The following is a 24551-nucleotide window of genomic DNA, read 5'->3' as shown; positions in this document are numbered from 1 at the left end:
AGAGTGTTGCCCTGTCTGAGTGAGGTTCTCAGACCGGTCTGAGCCACTTGTTTCGTCCCAGCGCCCTCGGGGCTACTTGACGGCGGAATACGGATTTGAGTTCACACCGACGGTACACTAGCTCGCGACAACGATCCAACCTTAAGTCGATCCTGTCGTCCAGGAGGAGCGTCACGTTTGGCCGAGACCCCTGCAACGCGCGCATCAATTCAACGGCGGCGTGACAGGGGACCGATTCCGCGAAATTGCTCACCAGGGCCGTTCCACGGACGCGGCGCCTACACTAGTGTAGTGTAGCGTCCCGGGTCCCCTGGAATACCGCGGAGCCCGCCAAGCCCGCGATGGTCTCATCTGCATTCCGTACTGAGACACATGCATACCGCTGATTCATCATCGAAGCAGCATGTTGGGTAGTTGCCTTTCAGGAGAGAGAGGAGGAGGACGGACTAACGTCAACGAGGAGCGCCAACGAGTGGAACGTCATTGAGCGAATCCCGCCGACTAGTATACATTACACAGTGCAATGTCAACGAGCAGCGCCAACCCCCGCGGCCCAAAGCTCGTTCGCTCCACGCGGGCTCCAGGGGATCATCGAGGCTAAGCGTCAGGGTGGAGATCCTTGCCACGCTGATTGGGGATTGGCAGGGGGAGCCCGGCCAGCCGCCGATGGCAATGAAACCCAAGGTGAACGCACACATGCCGAAACCATTCCCGCCGGCGCGTTGGGCTCGCTACACAGTATTGTGCCGAAGCTACATCTTCATCGTTTCCTCCACTGCCGCTGCCGCGGGAACGGGTCGACGGCGGCACGACGAGCTCGATGTTGCCGTCTGCGATGTGAGGGCCGAGCCCATCTCGACCACCCACCCGCCCATCATGTCGGCCACTCCCGACCCCGCCGTGTCCGCCCAGTCGGAGCAGCCGGCGGCGATTGCCCTCACGGTCCTCCTCCCCACGCTTGCCGCGGTGGCCGTCTCGCTGCGGCTGTACACGCGCAAGGTCATCCTCGAGCGGACCGGGCCCGACGACTGGCTGATTGTTGTCGCCTTGGTACGGCCCGTCCTGCGCGCCCTCCTGCGTTCCTCGCCCCGCCCTAGTCCACTCAGGCTCACACTTGCCCGCAGTTCCTGTCCATCAGCACGTCGATCGAGATCATCTTGGGTGCGTCTGATCTTCCGACCATCAGGAACGGGGCAAAAGCTGAGACTGCCTTTCTCCGCAGAAACCCACTTTGGCCTCGGGCGCCATCAGTGGACCGTGCCTCCCGATGCGATATTGAAGCAGATGAAGGTAAATATCTGCTCGACGTCTCCATCCGCCATCCACGGCCTGGCTGACCGCGCAGGCCCTCTACGCGTCTGTGATCACCTACAACCTGGCCAACAACGTCACCAAGATGTCGTTCCTGCTGCAGTACCGGCGCATCTTCGGCAGCAGCAGCCCGACGGCCGACTGCGTGTGCCGCTGGCTCTTCGTCTTCGTGCTGCTGTGGGCGGTCACGCAGGGGATCGTGCTCGGCCTGTGCTGCATCCCCGTCACGGCGTTCGCGCCCAGCATGGCCGACCGGTGCCTCGACACGCTCAAGGTGTGGTACTTCTCGTCGAGCCTGAACCTCGTCACCGACTTCGCCATCTTCGCCGTGCCGCTGCCCTGCCTGTACAACCTGACCATGCCCCGGCACCAGAAGATCCTCGTCGTGTCCATCTTCTCGCTGGGCTTTTTGTGAGTGGGCCCGCGTTCCCCCCCTCCCTACGTCGTGCTCTCTTTAATTTCATTCAATTTCTAACGCGGGGCGGTGGTGTGATGATCCAGCACATGCATCATCTCGGTCATCCGCTTCATCTACCTGCCCGTCACCACGAGCACCAAGGACCCGACCTGGGACAACGTCGAGCTGTCGCTGTGGTCCGCGGCCGAGCTCAACTGCGGCATCATCTGCGCGTCGCTGCAGACGCTGCGGCCGCTCCTGGCGCGCTGCATCCCCGGCCTGGCCTATTCCGGCCCCCACGGCTGGCGGGTGCGCACCATATCGGATGGGAATACTTCCGGTGGTTAGGTAGACTTCGGGGAGGGGGGGAAATAGCTTCGCGGTAGTTACAGCTAGGGTCACTAATAGATACCAATAATACCACGATGGGGTAGTCAACTCATTGATGGCTCGATATGTGGCAACTAGGGGTAGGAGTTGCACTGTGTTTCTTACGTGGATACGGATTACACGTTGTGGATGTAAGTGTGACGACTTCACTGAGAAAAACATACTGAGCTGTCTGAAAGGAGCAAGAGCGGGCCAGGGCGATTTTCGTGTAAGAGGACACCTACCTCCTTCAGCCAATCGTTCCGCAAAGCAACTCACCACCGCTGCGCTGTTGTCGTCCGATGTCTCTGGAGGTGAAGCGAATTGGCTGCTATACAGGGGCAATTATTTTGGAATGCGCCACTACAGGCCGTGTGGTGTAGTGGTAGCATACTTGCTTTGGGTTTACGTTCTGCAAGTGGTCCCAGGTTCAAGCCCTGGCTCGGCCCGATTTTTGCTTTTCGCCCCTTTCTCCTGTGTGTATGGATGGACCAACGTCGCCAACAACTCTCCTGCTCTTGGCCAGATCTCGGCGTCCTTTTGTCTGTGCGCTACAGAAGGATTCAACGGCAAAGCGGTTTACATTTACTGCTCGGGAGGATACCTGGGGTTCACCTACATGCTCGTCGGATTTCCGTAACGGGAATGCGAGGGATGCGCGCCAGCTGCGGGAAACTGCCGGCACGCCCTTGCAAGAACAAGCAGAGCGGAGAAGCTGCTGAAAGGCAAGCGTGGCGCCTTCGTTCGCCCGCCGGCCTCGGCTTGAGTCGGTTTCTCAAGGAATTTTCACTGCATAAAGCAGCAGGAGAGCCACGGCTGTTTGACTCTCCTGTATCTTGTTGCTCTTCTCTGCCCGCAGTGCCTGACTAACTTCGAGCCCCTTACGGACCCCCGACTCCCGACTCCCTTCCAGGCCTGAACCCGGCCGACACAATGGCCACTCCCATTCTCATCCCGCCCATCCCCGAGCTCGCGGCGCGCGCACAAGCCTTCAAAGCCCTCCACACGCCGGGCAACCCGCTCGTGCTCGCCAACGTCTACGACGGCGCGTCCGCCCGCATCGTGGCCTCGCTTCCGCAGTGCCGCGCGCTCGCCTCGGCAAGCTACGCGCTGGCCAAGGCCATCGGCACCGAGGACGGGCAGCTGACGCTGGAGCAGAACCTGGCGTTGCTGGCGCCCGTCGCGGCCGTGGCGCACGAGCGCGGCCTGCCGCTGACCGTCGACCTCCAGGACGGCTACGGCGACCGGCTCGAGGAGGCCGTCCGCCGCGCCGTCGCGGAGCTGGGCGCCGTGGGCGCCAACCTCGAGGACTCGCACCGCGAGGACGGGCGCATGATGGGCGAGGCGGAGGCCGTCGGCCGCGTGGCGCGCGCGCGGCTGGCGGCCGCCGACGCCGGCGTGCCCGACTTCGTGGTCAACGCGCGGTCGGATACGTTCCTGATGGGCGGCACGCTGGACGAGGCGATCCGGCGCGGGAAGAGTTATCTGGAGGCCGGCGCGACGACGGTGTTCGTGTTCTGGCCGTTCGACAGGGAGATGCTGGAGGAGGACGTCAAGCGCGTGGTGGACGCGCTGGGCGGCATGGTGAATATCCTGCCGAGGACGGCGTCGCAAGTGCAGACCAAGGCGCTGAGCACGGCGGACCTGGCGAGGCTCGGCGCCGCGAGGGTCAGCGTTGGCCCGCTGCTGTACCGGGCGGCGGCAGAGGCGCTGACGGCCAAGGCGAAGGAGGTGTTCGGCCCCCTTGGTGCTTAGAGACTCACGGGGGAACGGGAAGATTCTACCTTCGAGTTTGACTAGAGGAGCTCAAAATTCCGGCTATGTAAATATCAGTAGCGACATGCGTTGAGGGGCTAGCGTAGCTCTGGAAGCTGAAAGTTCAAAGCAAGACGCTTTTTTACACGCGCCGCAGCGCTTCCAGGTGCCGATCGCCCCCCGGAAAACGGCTTCAGGGTCAGAATACCAATCTGTCGACTGCGCCATATCATCATCGTTCTGTGGAGGGAGTGATTGGTCCGTGGCCCAGAGGGGTACAAATCCCAGGCTCCTACGGTGGCGGAATCTTGATCATTAAGCTCTATGTTACCTGTTAGGTCTTGGTGTTTAGCAGCTTAACGGAATGCAATGGAGTCGTAAGGAGTAGGAATGCCGGCCATACCGTCGAGGTCCCTGTCTCACCTCGTCCTGACGTAACGACCTGTGATCTCATCCCAGCTAGACGACCGGGCCGGTCCGTGTTCGGTAGTACACCAGCAGCAGACGGGGGACCGAAGCTTCGCTCTCCCGACCGCTGCGGCTGAACGGAAGACGTCGGGGCGGGGCGGCTGACTCGTCGAGGCACAGCGGCTGCAGGGCCCTGGAGCGGAACAACTTCCTGATGTTCTTGAAGTCCGCATCGCGGCAGGTGACCACGACACTTAGGCGCGCATTCGAGGGGCACGTGCCGACCATGCGAGGGCTGTAGGTAGGCCGGTTCTCGAAGTCGTCGAGGCGTAGGTACTTGTGAACCAGGGAACTGAGCTGCTCGGCGACGAAGCGGAACCTGTCCGCACACTGCAACGCGGTCCACGGGCCCCATTCGAATCGAGCCTTTGGGTAGATCAGCAGCTTCTTCTTGCTGCCAGGAACGGGCTGACTGTAGCTCCACACATCCTCAGGCGCACTGGTGGCGGAAGTCGAGGTTGCAGACTGGGGGGACGCCGCGTGTGATGAGTGCGCCTCGGTCTCCCTATCGGCGTCGCCACCAGGTTGATACTCGACGGTCTCGTGGTAAACCGAGACGACAGAGGACCCGCTTGAGCGCCGTGACGGACTCGGCACCTGAGCGGGCGGGGGCGAGGCTCGGGATGGACAGGTTGGGAAACAAGGAGCATCCGGAGGGTGGCGGGATGCCGACGCGGCGAGCATGCTTGCTACGGCCTATATTCGAGAAGACGGCTGAGCAGCAGAACACCGAGGACGAGCCAGCTGGGAAGCGTGCATAGCATGTGGGAGCCCGATGGGGTTCTTTCAGCCGACTGAAACTCAGCCCAAGAGCGCCGAGTTCTCCGCCGACACGCAGCCCGACGCCGCGAATCGGGCAATGATTGGTTGTATCCACCTGCACCCAACTCCGCTCCTTGCCCAGTCCTCCCATACACAATCACCGTCCCTGTGTCGTTGCTCAAGTCGTGACGCTCGCCCTTGTCTCGGTGCACGCTTCACGGTGCACGCGGTCCAACTCGCTGCGTCACGATGAGCGGCACCGAACGCGAGCGCATCTACATGCTGCTTGGCGACGCCGACGTGGCCGAGTACCGGTACTGGGGCGGGCGGCTGGCCGCACTGCACGCGTTTGTGCGCGAGCGCCCGCCGCGGAACAGGTTTGAGCGCTGAGTGGAGTGGCAGACGTCGGAAAGCAACGCGTTCGCCGTGGCGCTGGCCGCGCTACTCGTCTCGGTGGTCATCAGCATCCTGAGCCTGGCCCTCGGCTCCCTCCAGGCCTGGATCGCGTGGAATGCCTGGAGGGAACCGGTTCCTAGTAGTGATGATGCGACGACGGCTGCAGCCCTTCGCGAGGTGGTTGCGCTTCTTCGGTAGTAGCAGGGGCGGTAACGTTAATCTAGTCGTTGACCTCGTCGATGTCCTTGCAATGAAGTCACAACTCAATACAGCGTCAGGTATTACGCCCACAACCTATGACTTACAGAGGGCCGACCGACGCTGCGTCTAAGACAACTGGGAACCAATACCAACACCGTGTTTCGGGGGCTGGGTTTGGCAGTCTGTTCAGCTTAGAATTGTCGACTTGAATGGTGTGAGCATTAGAATTGATTTAGCGTGGCGGAAGCTGTAAATCAAGCAACGGGTTTGATAGAATGCGCAGTATCGTGACCTTGTAACAACTAGAGAAAAGAAACAGCAGAAAAGTCTAGCTAGACAAACCACAGCTCCAGCAATGTAGCGCCCGCTCCAGCACGGTATCCAAATCATGCCAGCAGATACAGATGTTGGTACAGCAGCCCCCACCACTTCGCGGACCAAGCGAGCTCCAGCAGCCGAAGCCACGAGGAAAATGCCAAGTTGAAGGAGAAAATTTCCAAGCTGAAAGGGACTGGCACGCGTATAACCGAGGAAAAGAAGCGACAGGCCGACGAGTTTGCCGCCGAGACTGGCGGAGGAGAGCAACCGCGGCGTGTCTTCGACCTCCGGAAGCTCTCGCTGGCAACCCGCTGCCCCGACCAGCCTCCGGCGAAGCGGGTTACGCTTCCCGAGATCCGTATTAGTTAGATGCATCCTGGCGAGACGGGTGATGGCCGGCACCCGCCTCGAGGCATAACGGACGATAACATTTGATATCTTGCGATATTGAACGAGTTCCAGTCTGCCCCCAAGCGAGAGTGCTATGCCTGTGTTTGATTACGTACCCATGTGCTATTCACAACTCACTTTGGATCCAACGGGACAGTTGAGGTCGATGTTGTGTTCGTAAATCGAAAAAGTCTATTGCTATCTAAGTCTACGGTGGCGAGGATGAGAACACCGGAGTCCCAGGTCTATTGCCTTGGCTATCTTGTATCTCGGCCTAACCAGGAAGGAATTACGGGCTTGTCTGCCGTGATGTGAAGAGGCTCGAAGAGTCCAAGGATACGTGGAGGGAAGATGCAACTGTGTTCAGTGATTTTCCAATGAAATACCAGTGTTCTCACTGCTCGAGCTCGCGAATGAGGCAACTGAAAAAGAGTTTGAGCGGATAGGCTTCGAAAGTTCCGGGACGTGCTATGCAAGAGCTCTTGCATGCGAGCCTGTTGTCTCTCAGTTTCAGAGGAGTTATTCCTGCCTTGCCCTGTAATACATGGCGCAGCCACGCGCCAATTTCAGGTGTTTGACTCTGGAAGCGAGGACCTTGATGAACTAAGAGGTGGCTACACTAGGTACACTGCTTAAGCTGTTCTTCGGCGTAAGGGCATTCAGGTTGGCATAAGACATTGCATTTTCCACTAATTCCGCGCAATAAGCTCCGCAGGCAGCGGCACAACCACCTTCACAACATTGCTCAATCCGCACCTCAACGGCAACATCGCGGTCCGATGTGAAACTCCGAAGACACCGTCACTTCCCTCCCCCACACAGTGTTTGCAAGAAATCGAACCACAATCGCGTGAGCAGCATGTCGAATAAGCCCGGTTAAGGATTGACCAAAATACGGATGACTGAGGTGGACTTTGGTTCAAGGCATAATAAGAGCAGAGCAGGTGGAGAAGACTGCTATTCAGATCAAAGCCCCCGTGCTCACGGCGTTCCCAGTCACCTAGATTCATCTCTGTACGCGCTGAAACAGCCCTGCCAATCATGACAGCGGATCACCCTTCGCAAGCCCGACCCGGGCGGCTCCAGGTGGCCGTCATCGGAGGAGGCATCGTTGGTCTCATTACGACCTTGGGGTTGCTGAAGCGCAACATTGCGGTCAAGGTATACGAGCAGTCGCGCGGCTTTCGAGAGATTGGCGCGGGCGTGGCCTTTACGGCCAATGCCATGCAGTGCATGGCGCTGCTGGACCCCCACATCGTCGACGCGGTCAACGCGGTTGCCACGCCCAATGGCGAGGACATGGACAAGCCCAACGACTACCTCCGCTGGCACGACGGGTACCACTGGGACCCGGAGCACCCCGAGACCTCGGACGACAAGCTGCTCTTCACGCTCTACTCGGGCTACAAGGGCTTCCAGGGCTGCCACCGCGCCCACCTGCTCGACGAGCTGGTGAAATATGTGCCATCGGGCGTGGTCGAGTTCCGGAAGCGCTTGACGAGCTACGAGGACAGGGGCCCCCAGGAGAGGTTGCTTCTGCGCTTTGAAGACGGCAGCACGGCCGAAGCCGACGCAGGTAAGTCCCGTCACTGTCCGGCTCACCTTTTTTTGTTTTCTTCTTTTCTTCTCTTTACTTCTGACTGATTGCCTGCAGTCATTGCTTGTGACGGAATCAAGTCCACGGTGCGCCGGATCCTTCTGGGCGCGGACAACCCGGCGTCGTACCCGCATTTCTCGCACAAGGTTGCGTACCGCGCGCTGGTGCCCATGGACCAGGCCGAGCCGCTGCTGGGCTCCTTCAAGGCTCGGAACCAGCACATGCACACGGGTCCCGGCGCGCACCTGCTCCACTTCCCCGTGGACGGCGGCAAGCTGCTCAACGTGGTGGCGTTTGCGACGGAGCCGGGCGACTGGCCGCTCGGCGGCACCAACACCGTCGGCAACATGACGGCGCCGGCGACGCGCGAGCAGGTGGCCGAGGTGTTCCGCGGGTGGGGGCCGACGGTGCGCAACATTGTGTCGCTGCTGCCCGCGGAGCTCGACCGCTGGGCCATCTTCGACACGTACGATCACCCAGCACCGACCTTCGTCGGGGGCCGCGTGTGCTTGGCCGGAGACGCGGCCCACGCGTCGTCGCCGCATCACGGCGCTGGCGCGGGCATTGGCGTTGAGGACGCCCTGGCGATCTGCACGCTGCTGGCGCGCGTCAAGGAGACGCTGCAGGCCGTCAGCGAGGGCGGCAACAAGACGGGCGACACGAAGACGGCGCAGGAAGAAGCCGTGCTCAAGGCTGGACTCATCGAGAAGGCGTTGCGCGTCTACGACAGGGTGAGACCCCCGCGCAGCCAGTGGCTTGTGCAGAGCAGCCGCGAGGTGTGCGACATCTACGAGTGGAACTATCCCTCTACGGGAACCGACTGGGACAAGTGCCTCGCCGAGATCACGGCGCGGTCGCACAAGCTGTGGTACTTTGACATTGCGGGCATGCTTGCGGAGCTGGACCGGGGTTATGAGAAGATGAAAAATCTCCAGCTCGCGCCGGAAGTAGCCAGTGATCACCACCCAAGTGCTGAGTAGTTTCGATGGATAGCTTAGTCTGAAAACGGGAGCGTCGTCTCCGGCAGTCCCGATATGTAGACTGATTAGCAATAGAATCTCTGGAAGTCATGATACTCATTGCAAGTCAAGGTACTGAGGTAGGTATGTATAGGAAGAGCCAGGTAACCTTAGTTTCATTACCAAAGAGACAAAAGCCGTCTCCGGATCAGGACCAACCAATGTATCCTGTCGCTGTATGCCCACCATATTGCCCACATCGCTCACACATACACAAAGTCTAGATACTCCCTATCAGGGCACCCACTAGACTCGATCACGCTTATACTTATCGTATAACAACGTCATAACGGATTTGAACTGCAATGAGCCGACAACCCCCTAGCTGAGATCAACACCCCCTTTCCCACCGGCCTCTCCTACTTGTACCTCCAGCGGCACACCCAATCCTTCCTGTAGCCCGGACTTAACACGCTCCAGCAGCTCCTGAGCAGCCGCGTCGTCGTGATACGCCTTGTTGTAATTGACCGACAGCGTCAGTTGCTGTCCAAATGTCCACACGTACAGCAACATCTGGCGCGTCATGATGGTGACGCCAAAGCGAAACGCCCGCACGCGGATCGCCGGGGCCGCCTGCCGCCCGGGTCCTTCTCCTCCTCCACCTCCGGTAGCGTAGTGGCCCCCGAGGTACGGCTCGAGGACGCCCAGGCTGCTCAGGGTCACGGCGCTGGGCGGCTTGGCCGGCGGGGGTCCGTCAAACAGCGCCGCGGCGTGGAGCCGCATGATGGGGCGCAGCGCCCGGACAAACTGAGGCGTGAACCACGCCGCGGACCGGTAGAAGGCCGTCAGCGAGCGCGCCTTCTCGCCAAACGTCTGCGCGCGTTCCACGGCGGGCGTCACCCCCGTGACGTAGACCCCGACGGCATGCTGCCGGCCGTTGGCGCTCTTGTTGTTTTCGTCGTTGTTGTTGGTGCTGCTGTGGCGGTACGGCGGCAGTAGCCGCGGCCGAAGGTTGACCGAGACCACGGCCGCGTACTTGTCGCTGTCGTGGCCCTCGTAGTCGCGCGAGAGCCCAAACACGGCCTCGGCCAGCGCGGCGTGTACGGCAGCTGTGACGGTGACCTCCTGGGCCCTGCACGCCGCGACGAGCGCCGCCGTGCTGGGACGGTCGAGGGTGATTTGGGACCGCGCCGAGGCTCCAGGGGGCGTCTTGGCGTCGCCGGCGTAGGGCAGGCCGCCCGCATGCACGGCGGTGCGGTGGTGCGCGGAGATGTAGTCGCGCGCGAAGGCCTCGGCGTCGGGGTCGTCGTCGCCGGTGTCAGGCGGCGCGCCGAGCGCGTCCTCGAGCGTGGGCGAAATGCGCTGCACATCCGGCACGCCCTCCCCACAAGCACCGGAGGTAGCAGAGGACAGGGACGGAGGAGGGGTGGTGTCGCCGCCGGCAGCCGCCAGGGCGAGGAAGCGGTCCATAAGCATGCACGCGCCCAGGCCGTCGACGCGCCAGTGGGAGATGAGCAGGAGCACTTGTTGCGTCGAGGGGAAGAAGTACATGCGGGGGACATCCCGAGCCGGGCAGGCGGCGAGGACGGCATCTGGGTCCTGGTCGGCCGCCGCGAGAACAAAGGTCTCGTCGGCCCATTCCTCAATCGACTGCGCGGTTGGGACCTGGTACGTTTTGGCCGTCAGTCCGTCGGGAAGCACGCCAAGGGCCGGGAACTCGTGTCTCAGAGCAATCCATGCGCCGCGCAGCACCGCGTCGACCGCCGTGGAGCTTCCCTGAGTATGTTCAGGAAACTCCAGTGTGCAGGCACAATAGAGGAGCCAGTGTTCGCGGCCAAGAGGGGCGAATGCTGTTGAAATCCTGCGATACACTTTCTCGACACCGCCAAGCTCCTTTCGAAACTTGCCGGGACCTGTTTCTACCCACTCCATCTCTTTTCACTTTCCCTATTTTTCTTCTCGTTTTCCTTTGTGCTTCTTCCTGGTCAGAGCCGGAGGAATAGCGGAAGCAACAGCATTGGGGATCATACGCAGGTAATCATCAACTTCGCGACTGTGACATGGGATGGCAAACTTGGAACCGACCAGATACGGGTCGACTTACTTACCTAGTCGCAGAGGATGTTTATATTTGGATCACTTTTCTTACCTCTTCCTTGTCATTTTTTGGGCTTCTCGCCACGCAGGTTCTCGGGTGGATAGGTCACCAGCGGTTGTGTGTGCGCATGAATTACCTTACTCCGATGTGAAAGTCCGGCAGCTCCAGCGACTGCAAATCTGCCAATCGCCCTCACACTCCGCCGGTAAGCGACTGGTACCTCTTACGACAAATACCGCCGTTGGTGTAACTGTGACTTTTATGTGCGCTCTAGGGATTGCTTCCACCGTCGCACGGATTCTGTTCACGAGATCAATGATCTAGGCGGCAGACTACATAGGCCCTGATGAGAGTCTTTTAAGCCAAGAAGTTTGAGTCCCGAGTGATCTCGCAACATTGCCGTCACTGCCCAATTTGACGACTGCCTACCCCTGACCTTTTGCACAATGGCTTGGGTTCAAGTGGCATCTTCCCCCGTGCGCTGGCAACGGCCTATCGGGGAAAACGAGCGCATGATTAAATGGTTGGGCGACCGCAGTCACTCCATGGGCCGAGAGCACTGGTCGGTCACGGCCATCGGCTCGTTCGCGTTGCGCTCGGATGCCAAGGACGAGACCGGCGGCAGCGTTACGCCATCGACGGCAGCGCTGCGCAGAGCATGGATGCTGTTGCGCTTCCAGCACCCCAGCATCGCAGCCACGGCAGGCGAGCACACAATCGACTACGTCGTCCCCGACAAGGCTATCCTCGAAAATTGGGTCGATGAGACTCTGCACATCGTTTCTGACACGGGCATCAGCGCCGAGGATGTGGTGGCGACGCTCAGGCCGAGCCCCTACACCGAGGGATATTTCCTCCCCCACACGCAGCAGTTTGTCCTGCACACGGCGCACTGGCGCACCGACGGTTACGGGATCCTGCACCTACTGAACGCCTTCTTCGATGCGCTCGCCTCCGTCCTGCCGGAAACGGCTGCGGACCCGGCCACGGCTCTCGCGTGGGGCGAGGAGCACACCCGCCTCGCGCCCGCCGTCGAAGAGCTCCTGGGCATCCCCGAGACACCGACCCCGGCCATCCGCGCCGCCGCGGCAGAGTGTCTCGCCACCACCGCCCTGGCCGCGGGCTCCGTGGGGCTCCCGTGGCGCCGCGAGGCCAAGCAGCCTGGGGGCACGCGTGGCGTCCGGCGCACCCTGGCCGAGCCCGCTACCAAGGCGGTCCTGGCGGCTTGCGAAGCCCGCGGTCTGCGGCTGCGCGCGGCCGTGCACGCCTCCCTTGCCGCCGCTAACTTCCTCGCGGCCGAGCGCAAGGCGCCACCGGCACCAGTAGCCACCGTGGGCGACGGGGCGGACGCGCCGTCGTTGGCTCAGCCGCAGCAGCAAGAGCAGTACTACACCTCCACAATGCGCTTCACCCTGCGCCCGTACATCCCCAGCCTGGCCCCCAATTCCCCGCGGCATGCCGCCGGGCTGTACACGGGCGGGTACTTTGCGCGGGTGTCTGACGCACAGACGTGGCAGGATCACGCGGCGCAGTACGAGGCGCTCTACGCGGCGGGCCTGAGCAGCGATTTCCTGATCGCGCGCCGGCAGTACGCCGCTGAGGCGCTCGAGCGGTTTCAAGCGCTAGCGGCGGCCACCGGTGCTGGTGCCGGGGCAGGCAAGGCCCCGCCGCCGCGCAGCGAGATTGATATATCGGCTGTCGACGACGCCGAGCAGCTGGTGGCGCCGGCGCGGCCCGTCACGAGCACGCACGGCAGCGAGCCGAGCACCGGTGGCGAAGGCGCCGACGGTGCAAATGGACACGTGCTGGAGGTGCTCGACCTGTCCCTTGGGGTGGAGTGTCTCGCCCAGGAGACATACTTGTTTCTCTGGACGTTCAGGGGGCGGATCGAGTTCCACTTCGTCTACAACGAGGCGTTTTACGACGCTGAGTACATGGCCGAGATGCTGCGTCTTGTGGAGAGTGTTTTGTTAAAGGAACTGCATGTGGATACGATGTAGCAGCCTAGGGGCGCGTAGCAGGTACCCAGAGAACTGGATGCAACCAGAGTAACCAAGTCCAGGGGACTGGCTCGGACCGAAGCCGATAGATTGAACTGCGCAGGGCTGGAGCTGTCATTGACCTCGTCCACTTGATTTCTAAGAATACCCGTCTGCTCGGTGCTAATCTGACTCTGGACTTTCGGCGGAACAAAACTCGTACTCCGAGTCTTTACCCCGAGCCAACCCCCCGGCGGCCTTTCTCCCATTTTTTTTCCCACTTCTCTTGGCGCCATTCTCGGAGGGACCAGAACCATACTTTCGTACAAGGCAGGTAACTTGAACTTTGATGTAATTGTCCGGCAGCAACCATTTCTTAGACCAAGCAGGCTTGTGTGGGTAAGAGGGGGGAGTGGGGGGTTTAAGGGGAGAGGGATCTGTTGTTGGGTGGTTCAGCTCACATGTACTCGGTCTGCTGTTTTACTTGATCATCTTACCTTAGGTATCCATTGCATTGCCATCTCCCGTGTTCCGGCTGCGACTGCGTCAGCGTCCCCCTTTTCTACGTACCCACCTACGCGCCTGTGCAAGCAGCCTTCCTACCGCGGTTCTCTCATCACACCGCCCACCATCCCTCTTCGGCGGTCACCACATTCATCAATGGTTCAGCAGACACAGGCAAGAGTACCTGGGCCGGCGCCAAGAACCAGGGATGCCGTCCCACACGGGCAGGCTCCCGATCCGACGCTGCACCTCCCGAGGATTCTCTGCCTCCACGGCGGCGGCACCAACGCACGCATCTTCCGCGCGCAGTGCCGCGTGCTCCGTGCGCGCCTGGCATCCTCGTTCCGTCTCGTCTTCGCCGACGCACCGTTTCCGAGCCGGCCCGGCCCAGACGTCGAGTCGGTCTATGCGGCTTGGGGGCCCTTCCGGAGCTGGCTGCCGCCCGCTCCCGGTGGCGGCGAAGGACCGGCGGCCTTTGTCGACGACATCGACACGGCCGCCGCCCAGCACATTGACCGATGCCTTGAGGCAGCCATGCGTGAGGACGACAAGGCCGGCGCCACGGGGCGGTGGGTCGGCCTGCTGGGGTTCAGCCAGGGAGCCAGGATGGCGGCGAGCCTGTTGTGGAGGAGGCAGCAGCAGGGCCAGAAACTAGTCCAGCGTCGACGGTCGCAAGGCCGGGAGTGGGACGGCTGGGCGGCAGAAACGAGCCGAGATGGGTTTGCGGACGGTTGGGTAGGGCAGACGACGACGGCGATGATGACCGACTTGCGTTTTGCCGTGCTGCTTGCGGGGCGAGGACCGTTAGTAGCCGTAGGGCCGGACATGAAACTCGAGGTGCCGGGCCTCTTGTGGCTGCCGACTATCCACGTCCACGGATTGCGGGATCCGGGACTTGCAATGCACAGGGAGCTTCTCTACCGGTGCTGCGGGAGCGGAAGCACTCGGCTCGTCGAGTGGGACGGCGACCATCGCGTGCCCATCAGGACCGGCGATGTCGAGGCGGTTGTGTCGGAGATCTTACATGTTGCGCAAGCGACAGGCGTCGCTGCGAGGGCCGAAGCAGCGAGAAGTTAGACAATAGATGTCGAGGAAAATGTGGTTGGTTAGGTTTGAGAGAATATCATGATTCCCTGCATTGTATGCATACCTTTGCTTCAGGAGCGCCTCCCTGGCTTACCTCAACCGGTATCACTTACTAGAGGAGCATCCCGAGAGACGGGAACCTTTTGCGCGAACAGCTCCGAGTTCTCTTGACAGATACAGAACCAGTGAAGCACCGGAAATTGCTTCATTGTGCTGTCGGAGTGTCAAATGCTTGAGATGGAACAGCGTTAAATGCATTGAAGTTTGAACAACGCTTGGTCGGGGGGAGCACCCTGTCAGAACCGGGACCATGATTCGGCCACGGCCCGGGCGGCAACCCGGGCCGGCATACCGAGATTAGGATCCACCAGGCCAGGCGCACAGCGGCCGCCCAACCTGCGCCCTCTCTTCTGCAATCTTCCCTCAATACACCACCTTCGACACCACTTGAACACATCTCCTGTTGAGCGCCCGCATCGTGACAGCTTTATCCAAGCTGATCCTGCGCAGTGGTTCCAACACATTGAACGCAACTTGGTTGGGGGGGGTAGCACCCAGGGTACCGCACCCGCGCTATTTGGTGTGAGGCTCTTGCTGAAAAACAGGAAGCGAGCCAGGCAGAATTTGATGACTAACCTACCTAGGTATTCCGTACATTCGCGCAATCTTCCAGGTTGTGATCTCCCACAGCACAGCCCTCCACACGTAACATTTACAGTGCAAACTCGGAAAACCTCTCCAGACCTGCCAACTCCTGAATCAATCAAACTGTGACCCCCCCAAAGACTCAACGATGTAAGAACCCAGTCTCCTTCCACCAATCGACGTATCTCTTCACCAGCTCCTCGCCAACCGGCCCCACGGCGCGCAGCGTGGGCGAGTGCTCGCAGGCGTTGCGCGTCTCGAGCAGCAGGCCGCCGCAGCTCATGCGCACAAAGTTGTCGTCCAGGAAGTCGATCAGCCGCGCCGCGGGATTGTCGTCGACGGCGCCCGGGAACCGCCGCACGCGCCGCACCCACTCGTCGAAGCCAATCACGTTCTGCGGCGGCACGCCCAGCTCCCGCCCCAGCACGGGCAGCAGCTGCTCCCACGGCTGCCGCACGGGGTTGTCGATGTGGTAGACCGGGTGCGGCCGCACGCTGGCGTCCAGCAGGAGCAGGTCCGCCACCGCGCCCGCCACGCGGTCCACCGGCGTCCAGCACACGTCCCCGCGCAGGGCCGGCAGCGCCCGGAGCGTCTGCGAGCTCTTGACCAGGAAGCTGAGGTGCTCCACGGGGTTCCAGTAGCCGCTGGTCGAGTTGCCCGCGATCTGGCCCGGCCGCACCACCATGGGCCGGAACCGCGCCGGATACCGGTGCAGCGTCTCGTCAAGCATGCGCTCGCACACCCACTTGGCCTGCGCGTAGCCGTTGGGGAGAAGATGGTGCGCCGCGGCGCGCACCTCGGGCGCGAAGCGGCCGTTGCCGTCGACCAGCGAGTAGTGGCCCATCACGGCGATGGACGAGATGAGCTGGAACGTGATGCTCGCCTCTTCGGGCCGGCAGCTCGCCGCGTCTCGCGCCAGGTCGATGAGGTTCCTCATGACGTGGAACTGCGCCTCGAGACCCGAGACGGGCCGCTTGCCCGTCATGGGCCACGCGTTGTGCACAATGTGGGTGACGCTCTGCACTAAGTCGCGGTACGCATCCGCGTCCAGACCCAGCTTCGGCTTTGCCGAGTCCACCACGACGACGCGGAGCTTGGCGGCGACGGTTTCGCGGCTGATCTGGATACCGCGCGAGGTGAATGCCTCAAGCTGTCTCTCTGTGGGCTCGGCCGTGGTGCTCCGGCGGTTCAGACAGTAGACGGTCTTGACGGTGGGGAGCGACGCGAGGTGGGCGACCAGATGCGCGCCCAAAGATCCGGTGGCGCCCGTGACGGCGACAACCACGCCGTCATCTCCCGCCGCGGCTGCGTCGCTGGCCGTCGGTGGCTCGAAGCCTTGCGTATACGTGCTCACATATGCGTCGAGCTGGAGCTTTTGCGCGTTGCTCAAGGTCTCCAGGGCGCGGCGCGGCGGCTCGAACGTCATCGGGGTGGGCTGCGTGGAGAAGCCGGGCTGCACCGAGGCCTGGGCGACGAAGACACGCTGGATTTCCGTCTCGGGCCTCCAGCCGTCGGTCCAGTCGATCCTGCCGTAGCCGGCGGCTTCCAGATCGGCCCGCCAGCGGGACTGGTGCGCGATGGCGTGGCGTCGCCCGTCGTCAAACAGCCACCAGCCCTCGAACAGGCCGAAGATCATATCGACCCAGCACAGCGGCTCCGTCATCTCGAGCATCATCAGGAAGCCGTCCGGGCGCAGGGCCTTGCGGATGTTGGTCACCGAGGTCGCGAGACTGCGCGTCGCGTGGATGGCGTTGCTCGCGACGACGATGTGCTGGGTCCCGAGCAGGTCCGCCGCCGGTTCCTTCTCGATGTCGTGCACGCGGAACTTCATGAACGGGTACTGCTTCGAGAACTTCTTGCGCGCGGCTGCCACGAAGGACGCCGACAGGTCGGTGAAGGTGTACTCGACCGGCACCCCGAGCCTGTCCAGGAGCGGGACCAGGCCCTTGGTGGTCCCGCCGGTGCCCGCCCCGAGCTCCATGACCTTCAGCGGACCCGGGAACGGCTTCTCGAGCTTGCCCACCAACCGCTCCAGGATGTGCTGCATCTGCACGTTGGCGAGTTTGTTCAGCAGGCTGTCCCCGTACAGACCCGTCACCAGCTCCCGGCCCTCGTCGGTGCCGAAGATCAGCTTGATGCCGTCCTGCTCGCCTCGCAGCACCTCAGCGAGCCGGCGGCCGGCGAAGTAGGTGAGCCGGTTGGCCCACTCGTGGTCTGGATATGCCGGGAGCAGCTCGGCGAGGATCGCTTCGCTGGACGTGGCGGGCGCCGCGACCGCGGTGCGGGTGATGACCCCCGTGGCGGGCGATACGTCGACGAGCCGGGCCTCGTGCTCCAGCACCTGGTACAGCCACTCGACGAGACGCGCATGCTCGGGCCGATGCTCGATGCGCTGCAGGATAGTGCCCGCCCGGGCCGATGCCAGCGGGCAGCCAAGTTGCTCAAACGCCTCGACGGCGAGGGCAACGCAGAGCTGTGTCTGCTTCGGCATCGCCGTGTTCATGTAGTCGGCGCAGCGGTAGTCGGCAATGAACTGGTCTGTCAGCTTCTTGACCTCCTCGAAAGCCTCAAAGACGGCTTCGGGGGGCAGGCGCAGCTCGCCGCTCGCTGCTTGGCCGCTAGCCAAGTTCAAGTCTGAAAGGGTCGGTTTCAGCTCTTTGTCTGCTTCGGCCGGAGGCGGTGTCGAGGCGCCGGTCGGCGTACTGAATTGCGTCTCGGCTCCGCTCTGAGAGACCGTGCTGTCGTCGCCGGCCCCGTCACCGAGCTCATCTGACTCCTGATCCTCCCCGGGCGTCAGGCCCAGGACGCCCGAGACATGGGCCACCAGCTCGCGGAACGTGGTGACCTGCGCCAGCTCGTCGCTCATCAGCGGCGTCTTGAAGACACCCTCCATCTCGCGTCCCAGCTCCATGCCCATGAGCGAGTCGATGCCGATGTCGGCCAGTCCGGCGTCGTCCTTGATCTCGCTTGGCTCCAGCCCGGAGATGTCGGCGAGAATGATGCGGATCTTGCCTGCCACATCTATTTCGGGCCGAGCGGCCTTCGTCTTCCCAGCGCTCTTATCCGCGGGAGCAGCCCCGAGCTCGCCAGTTCCCTTAGTTACATCGTCGGCGCTTGCAGTACCAACCGGGACAGCTGCTGCCGAGGTCCGATCCGCGACGCTGCTGTTTGCCCCCTCGCTCGACAGTCCGGGAGTGAGCCTGGCGAGCGTCTTGCTCATGGAGAGCTTGCTGACGCCGTGGTAGTTGATGCCGAGAATGGCCTCAACCAGGTTCCCATTGACGGCATCAAAAATAAACACGTCGCTGAGGAACAGCTTGCCGGCTTCCTTCTGGTGGCAGGCAAGCACATCCCACGTCTCGGGCCGGACGTAATCCGGACCCAGGACGGGCGAGCGCAGCCACTTCTCAAAGCCCGTCGCAATGTACATGTCGTCGGGGCTGCAGTCAGTCATGCAGTTCACCCAGATGCCGGCGACCTGGCTGAAGCAGTCGGACAGGTGCGTGTCCAGCCACGTCTTGCCCGCGTGCTTCTTGACCACGCGGCCGGCCGACTCCTGGCCCCTGCCCACGAGCCGCTGGAGCCCGCGGTACGGCTCGGCATAGTCGACCACGTCGGCGAAGGCGCGGTAGATGCTGCGGGCCCCGTGCATCACGTCGTCGGCGACCGCGGCCTCCAAGACGTTGGCGCAGTGCCGGTGGCCGCCGGTCAGCCGCTCGTAGCGCTTGAACTCGGCCCGCAGCTCGGTGTCGGCGCTGGCGGGCACGAACACGAGACGGCCGGTGACGTGCACCATGGCGGCGCCCTTGCTGGGGCTCGAGCTGCTGATCTTCCAGTCCCACGTGCGGCACGCCGCGTCGGCCGCGTCGAAGTCCAGCAGGACGGTCCGCGACTCGTCGATGCAGATCGGCGCCTGGTTGCGCACCTCGTGAATCTGGGGATGCATGTCGCCCCGCGCCGGGGACAGCTCGGGCCGCAGCCCGGTGAGCGCCTCGATGGCCATGTCCACGATTAGCGTGGCCGGGCAGATGGCCGCCGTCTTGGCGATGAGGTGCCCGGAGACGAGGTCCAGGTATTCGCGCGTCGCAGTGTTGATGCGGAAGCGTGCCGAGCGCTGGGCCTTGTCCTGGTATCCGACAAAGGAGAAGAGGCCCTGAGGGGTCTCCGGTTCGGCTTTGCCTGTGGCTGACTCGCTGCCCGGCAAGGCGCCACGGGGCGGCGCCTTCATCTCCAGCCAGTGGCGCGACTTCTCGAACTGGTACGGCGGCAGCAGGAGTGGTGCGTACTCGTACGTCTGTGTGCGGTGGTGAGGCCAGAAAGTCGTCCGCAGACCTTCCCTCCAGAGGCTGAGCGTGGCGTTGGTGAGCGAGGAGAGACCGTTACCGCCGTCGCTTGTAATGTTGACAGGCTGGAAGTGGCAGGCCTTGGGCGACTCCAGGGCGCGGCTCGCCATGTTTGTGATGGTGGAGTTGGAGCCCGCCTCGAGGAAGACGCAGGACGGGTATTGCTGAGCGAGGCGGCGAACTGCGTGGTTGAAGTAGACGGGCTTGCGCATGTGGTCCGCCACGTACCGGCCGGTGAGCTTGCCGGACGCGCGGACCTCGGTCGCCATCTCGAGCGGAATGCGTGGTTCGTGGAAGGTCAATTCTTCGCCGACCTCGATCAACTGCGGGATCAAGGGCTCGACCAGCGTGGAGTGGAAGGCGTTGGTGACGTTGAGTCGCTTGAACCGCACCCCGGAGAACTCGCCCCGCTTGTTCAGAGTCTCGGCCACGGCGTCAATCTCGGCGGCCGTGCCGGCCAGCGTGAAGCTCCGCGGCCCATTGAAGCAGGCGATGGTAGCTCCGGAGCCAGAAGCGGCCAAAAGGCTCTCGACAAGCTGCTGGTCGCCCTCGACAGCCATCATGGCGCCCTTTTCCGGGCCCCACGATTCACGGATCACGGCCGCGCGCCCAATCACCATCTTCAAGGCATCGCGCAGCGAAAGCACGCCCGAGATGCACAGGGCAACGAGCTCGCCAAAGCTGTGGCCCACAACGGCCACGGGTTCGACGCCGCAGTCCATCCAGCTGCGGGCGCACGCGTACTGCGTGGCGAACAGCATCGTCTGCAGCTTGACGGGATCACTGATCGGCTCCCGCTGGAAGATGCCCGGGAAGATGCTGCCGGCCTTGCCCAGAGCAACACACACGGCGTCGCACTCGTTCAGGTGGGCACGGAAGACCTTGCAGGCGTCGTACACGCCCCGGTCCAGACCCACAAAGGTGCTCACCTGTCCCCCGAAGCAGAGCACGACGGGACGGGGCGGGTTCTGTGACAAGGACACCAGCCCGCGGGTGTCCTGGCCCTTCTCAAAGGCGGCCATCTTTTCGACGACCTGCTCGACCGAGCTGGCGCCGAAGACAAACGACTTGTCCAGAGTAGGGTTGCCCTGCCGCGAGAGGTTGAAGGCGAGGTCTGGGAGCGACAGGCCGCCTTTGGGAGAGTTGCCGTCTCGTGCTGCTTGCCCTGCCAGATAGCGTCGAAGTCGCTCGCAGTAAGCCTTGAGCGCACGCTCGTCGTGACCGAATATGCGCAGCGGGTACTCGGCGCCTCGGCTGCCCGACGCTCCAGCTCCCGCCGCCGCGTTCGACTCTCGGGAGACCTGGGGGGCTTCGGTCACCACGGCGGATGCGTTGGATCCGGATGCGCCGTAGTTGTTGATCAAGGCCGCGTGAATGCCCCCGGCCTCGACGCGCCAAGGCGTCAGCTTTGTGACGATCTCTATGTGGTCGGCCGGCTTGGCCCCAATGGCCGGGTTGATCGTGTCGAAGCTGGCCTGCGGCGGGATCGTCTTGTGATGCAGCATCAGCAGCGTCTTGACGAGCGACACGGCTCCTGACGAACACTCAGTGTGCCCGACCAGGCCCTTGACCGAGCCGAGCGCAAGCGGAGCGGTCCCAGGCCGTACGTCGCCGCCCAAGACCGCCTTGATGCTGTGGTACTCGGCCGGGTCGCCCACCTGGGTTCCGGTGCCGTGGGCTTCGACGACGGTAATTTGCCTTGGCGACAGTCGTGCCTTGTTTACGACATCACGGAAAAGGTCAGCAAGCGACGGCGAGTTAGGCACAAACACGGGTGTGCAGTTCTGGTTCTGGTAGACGGCCGTGCTCGAGATGGTGCCCAGGATCTGGTCGCCGTCCTGGATGGCCTGGGACATCTTCTTGAGGAAAACGGCGGCGAAACCCTCGGCGCGGCAGTAGCCGTCTCCCTTGGCGTCGAACGGCTTGCACTGGCCCGTGGGGCTCAGGAAGCTGGCGGCGGCCAGGTTCTGGAACCACAGGCTGTTCGTCATGATGTTGGCACCGCCGGCGAGCGCAGCCGAGCACTCGCCACCCAGGATGGCGCGGCACGCCTGGTGCACAGCGACAAGGGACGAGCTGCAGGCGGAGTCGATGCACATGCTGGGGCCTTCCCAGCCAAAGTAGTGGCTGATCTTGCCGGCGATGAACGACTTGAGGTTTCCGATGGCCGTGTAGGCGTTGGGCTGGTAGCAGGCCGCGTTGTTCTCGTAGTCGGCGCTGCACACGCCCACAAAGCAGCCGATCTTCATATCGGCTGGCCGCGACGCGAAGTAGCCGGACTGCTCCAGCGCCTGGTATGCCACCTGCATCATGTGGCGTTGCTGCGGGTCGGTCGAGGCGATCTCGCGCGCCGACTTCTTGAAGAACTTGTGGTCGAAAGCGTCGTGATCGCGGATGAAGTTGCCGAACCACTTGCGCCCCGTGTCGGCCTCTCGCCAGACGTTGTCAAAGCTCAGCCTGTCCGCGGGAACCTCTTGGTGTTGCGACGAGCCGTGGCAGAGCAGGTCCCAGAACTCGTCCACATCGTCGGCCCCAGCAACCTTGATGGACATGCCTATGACGGCAATATCATCTTCCTTGCGGGCTGTTGGCCGGTCCGCGGCGGCCTCTCCGTGGCTGGCCGCCGAGGTCGCGCCTCGGCGCTGGGACTTTGTCTCTTCGGCCATGTACACGACGGCCACGCGGCCGCCGAGCTTGCGCATGGCCGAAGGCGGGATGCACCGCTCCGGTCCAAAGCAGATGATGCGCGAGCCGGCGCTGTCCGGGATGGACGCCGCCCACGCCGACTCAAACGAGCGATGCCATTCTGACCGCTCGACGAGGACGGCCCGCAGAGCGTGCGCATGAAGAGCCCCGCTGGTGAGGGGCGCGCTGGTGCCCGCATTTGACCACGCGGGATACACCAGCATGGACGCGTCCGGGAGGCGGAGGTCTGGGTGCGCATCGACGTGCTGGAGGAGATGGCCGAGAGCGTCGCGGTACCATTCGTTGTGGAACCGGCCGCGCAGACCAATCTCTTGGGCGACGATGGATGCGGCCCGCATCTCGCGCTGCACCTCGTCGGCGGTCTTTGCGGCCGTGGTGACGGTGGCCCTGTTCTCGTCGTACGCCACCGAGACATAGCTCTAAGTTGCAGCAAGACACGTTAGACAAGTCTCCACGAGCTTAATAGGGGGCGAAACAGTATGTAGCGCCGCTGCTTACCTCGGGGAACCGGTTCAGGATGCGCTCGAGAGCTTCCAATCCCGATCCCGAGGCCCACGACGTTGCTAACGCCCTGGCTGGTCCCGAGGAGTCCAGGACCCCTTGGGCGTCGACGATGCCCCCGACCAGCATGGCCAGCCGCACGGCTGTCTCGCCGTGCTCGCGAACAGCATCGCGGTCTTTGCCAGCGAGAGCCGCCACAAAGGCGCTAAACAGCCCCGTGCAGAAGCCCAGCACTGCCGGGTCCCGGTTAGCTTGCGGCTGCTGCTGCTGCAAATCCAGAAAGGCCATGTATTCTGTCAGATGGGCTATGACGACCAGTGGGCTCAGGACCAGGTTGGGCAGCGTGGCGTCGAATCCCGGCCAGAAGGCAGACTTCGTCTCGGACGACCCAGCGGGTGGCTCCGTTTGGAACCACTCGGCCAAAGCCGCCAGCATCTGCGTCGCATTTTCAATGACGGCATATTGGGGATACGCCGTCACGAACGTATTCCAGCAGTCTGGAAGCGAGCTGATAGTTGTGACAATCCATTCCTGGTCGGGCGTGCCCCGGACCTTGGAACGTATGTCGTGCAACACGTCAGCGTTGAGGGTGAGGAACTGCGGCCCGAAGAGGAGGAGCGAGTCCGTCCTAGCCTCGGCCCGGCGGCAAGCCGTGGTGAAGTCGGTGCTCTTGAGATTCGTCATGATTGGGAACGTGCCAGCCTAGACCAGAGAGGGATGATCGATCAGGAACGAAGCAGAGGGCCCAGCTCTCCACCGCGACGTGTTGGATGGTCTGATGACACGGGTAGGTACTTGTTGAAGAGTAAAGTGACGGGCTACCCCTTCAGAGAGGCTTGGATGATCGAGGGGAACGAATGCAGTGGCTCAACGCTGAGCGCAACGCGGAACTATCATACTTCCTCTCATTTGTATCATCTAGGTACCTATCTTAAGCACGGATGAAAGGAACAGCCCCCCGTCCCCTCTGGGGGCCTTTGACGCGGCTGCCTCCGCAACCCGCAACTTTAGGTCCGCCATTCCAAGCCGGCGTGGCCGGCCTCCATGGAGTTGAAGACCGCGTCGAGAATACATGAAGAAATTCCGAACAACTACTCGAACGGGCATACAAGAGTGCCGTTGTTCAATCAGGGCAAGGTAAAGGTACCTTCCATATTCAGATAGGAAGCGAGAAATCAGGGGCTGTTTTGGCCAGGGAGATACTACCCAATCTCCATGGCGATTCTACTTGAGCACGATACCGGTTTGCAACTTTGTTCGATGGCTGTGTCGCATTGCGTCAGAATGCGGCGCAGTAATCCGCCGACCGGTCAGCCGAAGAGGTCGTAGCCCGTCAGCCTCTGCAGATGAGATGAATGGACTTCCGACATCTTGCGAGTCAAGGTTGGATGGAGCAACAAGGAAGCGAGGCCGGAGTCACAGCTCGGAGTTTCTCGTCTTTTCCCTCGCTACACGCACCTGTCGGGAGAAGGTCCCCCGAGATAAGCCACAGCACACCGTTCATCATGCGGGATTTGCAGGAACGAATCGCAGAGGAAAAAAGATGTCAGTACGGAGTAAGGGGTGTGGTGAATTCAGGCGTTGTAAGTTATGGTACGGTATGCAGGTATGCATACCAAGGTCGTGGGCAGCCAAGGCCGGGGACTCTCCGTGGTAGCCTCATGCGATTTCAGGCCTAAACGAAATACACAATAACAAATCAATACCTAGACGTATCTGTAGTTTAGATTGCTATTCCATTCATCGTGATGCCATCGTTGTCAAGA

General features: G+C 62.2%; 9 protein-coding genes and 1 non-coding gene across 10 annotated transcripts; 7 read left to right on the top strand and 3 right to left on the bottom strand.

Moving 5' to 3' along the window:
- The first annotated feature begins 623 nt into the window (after positions 1-623).
- On the top strand, positions 624-2336 carry THITE_2118157 (uncharacterized protein). The gene is made up of 4 exons (XM_003654893.1): positions 624-1050; positions 1223-1290; positions 1346-1722; positions 1813-2336. Exons 2-4 carry the CDS (start codon positions 1285-1287, stop codon positions 2054-2056), a joined length of 627 nt encoding a protein of 208 aa, XP_003654941.1. The 5' UTR covers positions 624-1050; positions 1223-1284; the 3' UTR covers positions 2057-2336.
- A 109-nt stretch (positions 2337-2445) lies between these two features.
- On the top strand, positions 2446-2526 carry THITE_t126. The gene has a single exon. It is a non-coding gene; the product is annotated as a tRNA-Pro (tRNA).
- A 484-nt stretch (positions 2527-3010) lies between these two features.
- Positions 3011-3832, top strand: THITE_2130334 (uncharacterized protein; the record flags this gene model as incomplete). The annotated part of the gene is made up of 1 exon (XM_003654892.1): positions 3011-3832. One exon carries the CDS (start codon positions 3011-3013, stop codon positions 3830-3832), a length of 822 nt encoding a protein of 273 aa, XP_003654940.1.
- A 214-nt stretch (positions 3833-4046) lies between these two features.
- Positions 4047-5082, bottom strand: THITE_2118155 (uncharacterized protein). The gene is made up of 2 exons (XM_003654891.1): positions 4236-5082; positions 4047-4163 (listed from the first exon to the last, which is right to left on the bottom strand). The coding sequence occupies exon 1, from the start codon at positions 4982-4984 to the stop codon at positions 4292-4294; it is 693 nt and encodes a 230-aa protein (XP_003654939.1). The 5' UTR covers positions 4985-5082; the 3' UTR covers positions 4047-4163; positions 4236-4291.
- A 229-nt stretch (positions 5083-5311) lies between these two features.
- THITE_113363 (uncharacterized protein) lies at positions 5312-5656 on the top strand (the record flags this gene model as incomplete). The annotated part of the gene is made up of 2 exons (XM_003654890.1): positions 5312-5439; positions 5476-5656. 2 exons carry the CDS (start codon positions 5312-5314, stop codon positions 5654-5656), a joined length of 309 nt encoding a protein of 102 aa, XP_003654938.1.
- A 1752-nt stretch (positions 5657-7408) lies between these two features.
- THITE_2054408 (uncharacterized protein) lies at positions 7409-8944 on the top strand (the record flags this gene model as incomplete). Its single annotated transcript, XM_003654889.1, has 3 exons — positions 7409-7943; positions 8022-8593; positions 8639-8944. The coding sequence occupies 3 exons, from the start codon at positions 7409-7411 to the stop codon at positions 8942-8944; spliced, it is 1413 nt and encodes a 470-aa protein (XP_003654937.1).
- Positions 8945-9304: 360 nt separating this feature from the next.
- THITE_2145717 (uncharacterized protein) lies at positions 9305-10855 on the bottom strand (the record flags this gene model as incomplete). The annotated part of the gene is made up of 1 exon (XM_003654888.1): positions 9305-10855. The coding sequence occupies one exon, from the start codon at positions 10853-10855 to the stop codon at positions 9305-9307; it is 1551 nt and encodes a 516-aa protein (XP_003654936.1).
- A 612-nt stretch (positions 10856-11467) lies between these two features.
- Positions 11468-13021, top strand: THITE_2145716 (uncharacterized protein; the record flags this gene model as incomplete). Its single annotated transcript, XM_003654887.1, has 2 exons — positions 11468-12328; positions 12395-13021. 2 exons carry the CDS (start codon positions 11468-11470, stop codon positions 13019-13021), a joined length of 1488 nt encoding a protein of 495 aa, XP_003654935.1.
- Positions 13022-13744: 723 nt separating this feature from the next.
- On the top strand, positions 13745-14548 carry THITE_2029426 (uncharacterized protein; the record flags this gene model as incomplete). The annotated part of the gene is made up of 2 exons (XM_003654886.1): positions 13745-14158; positions 14249-14548. Coding segments are annotated over 2 exons (714 nt in total), but the record flags the coding sequence as incomplete, so codon positions are not given.
- An 829-nt stretch (positions 14549-15377) lies between these two features.
- Positions 15378-23469, bottom strand: THITE_2079455 (uncharacterized protein; the record flags this gene model as incomplete). Its single annotated transcript, XM_003654885.1, has 2 exons — positions 15378-22703; positions 22783-23469. The coding sequence occupies 2 exons, from the start codon at positions 23467-23469 to the stop codon at positions 15378-15380; spliced, it is 8013 nt and encodes a 2670-aa protein (XP_003654933.1).
- Between the last annotated feature and the right edge of the window lie 1082 nt (positions 23470-24551).

The sequence above is a fragment of the Thermothielavioides terrestris genome, chromosome 4 (genome assembly GCF_000226115.1).
Source record: "Thermothielavioides terrestris NRRL 8126 chromosome 4, complete sequence".
NCBI classification, from domain to species: Eukaryota; Fungi; Ascomycota; class Sordariomycetes; order Sordariales; family Chaetomiaceae; genus Thermothielavioides; species Thermothielavioides terrestris.
The sequence above is the reverse complement of the archived record's forward strand: the minus strand, read 5'-3'. Positions and strand labels throughout refer to the sequence as shown.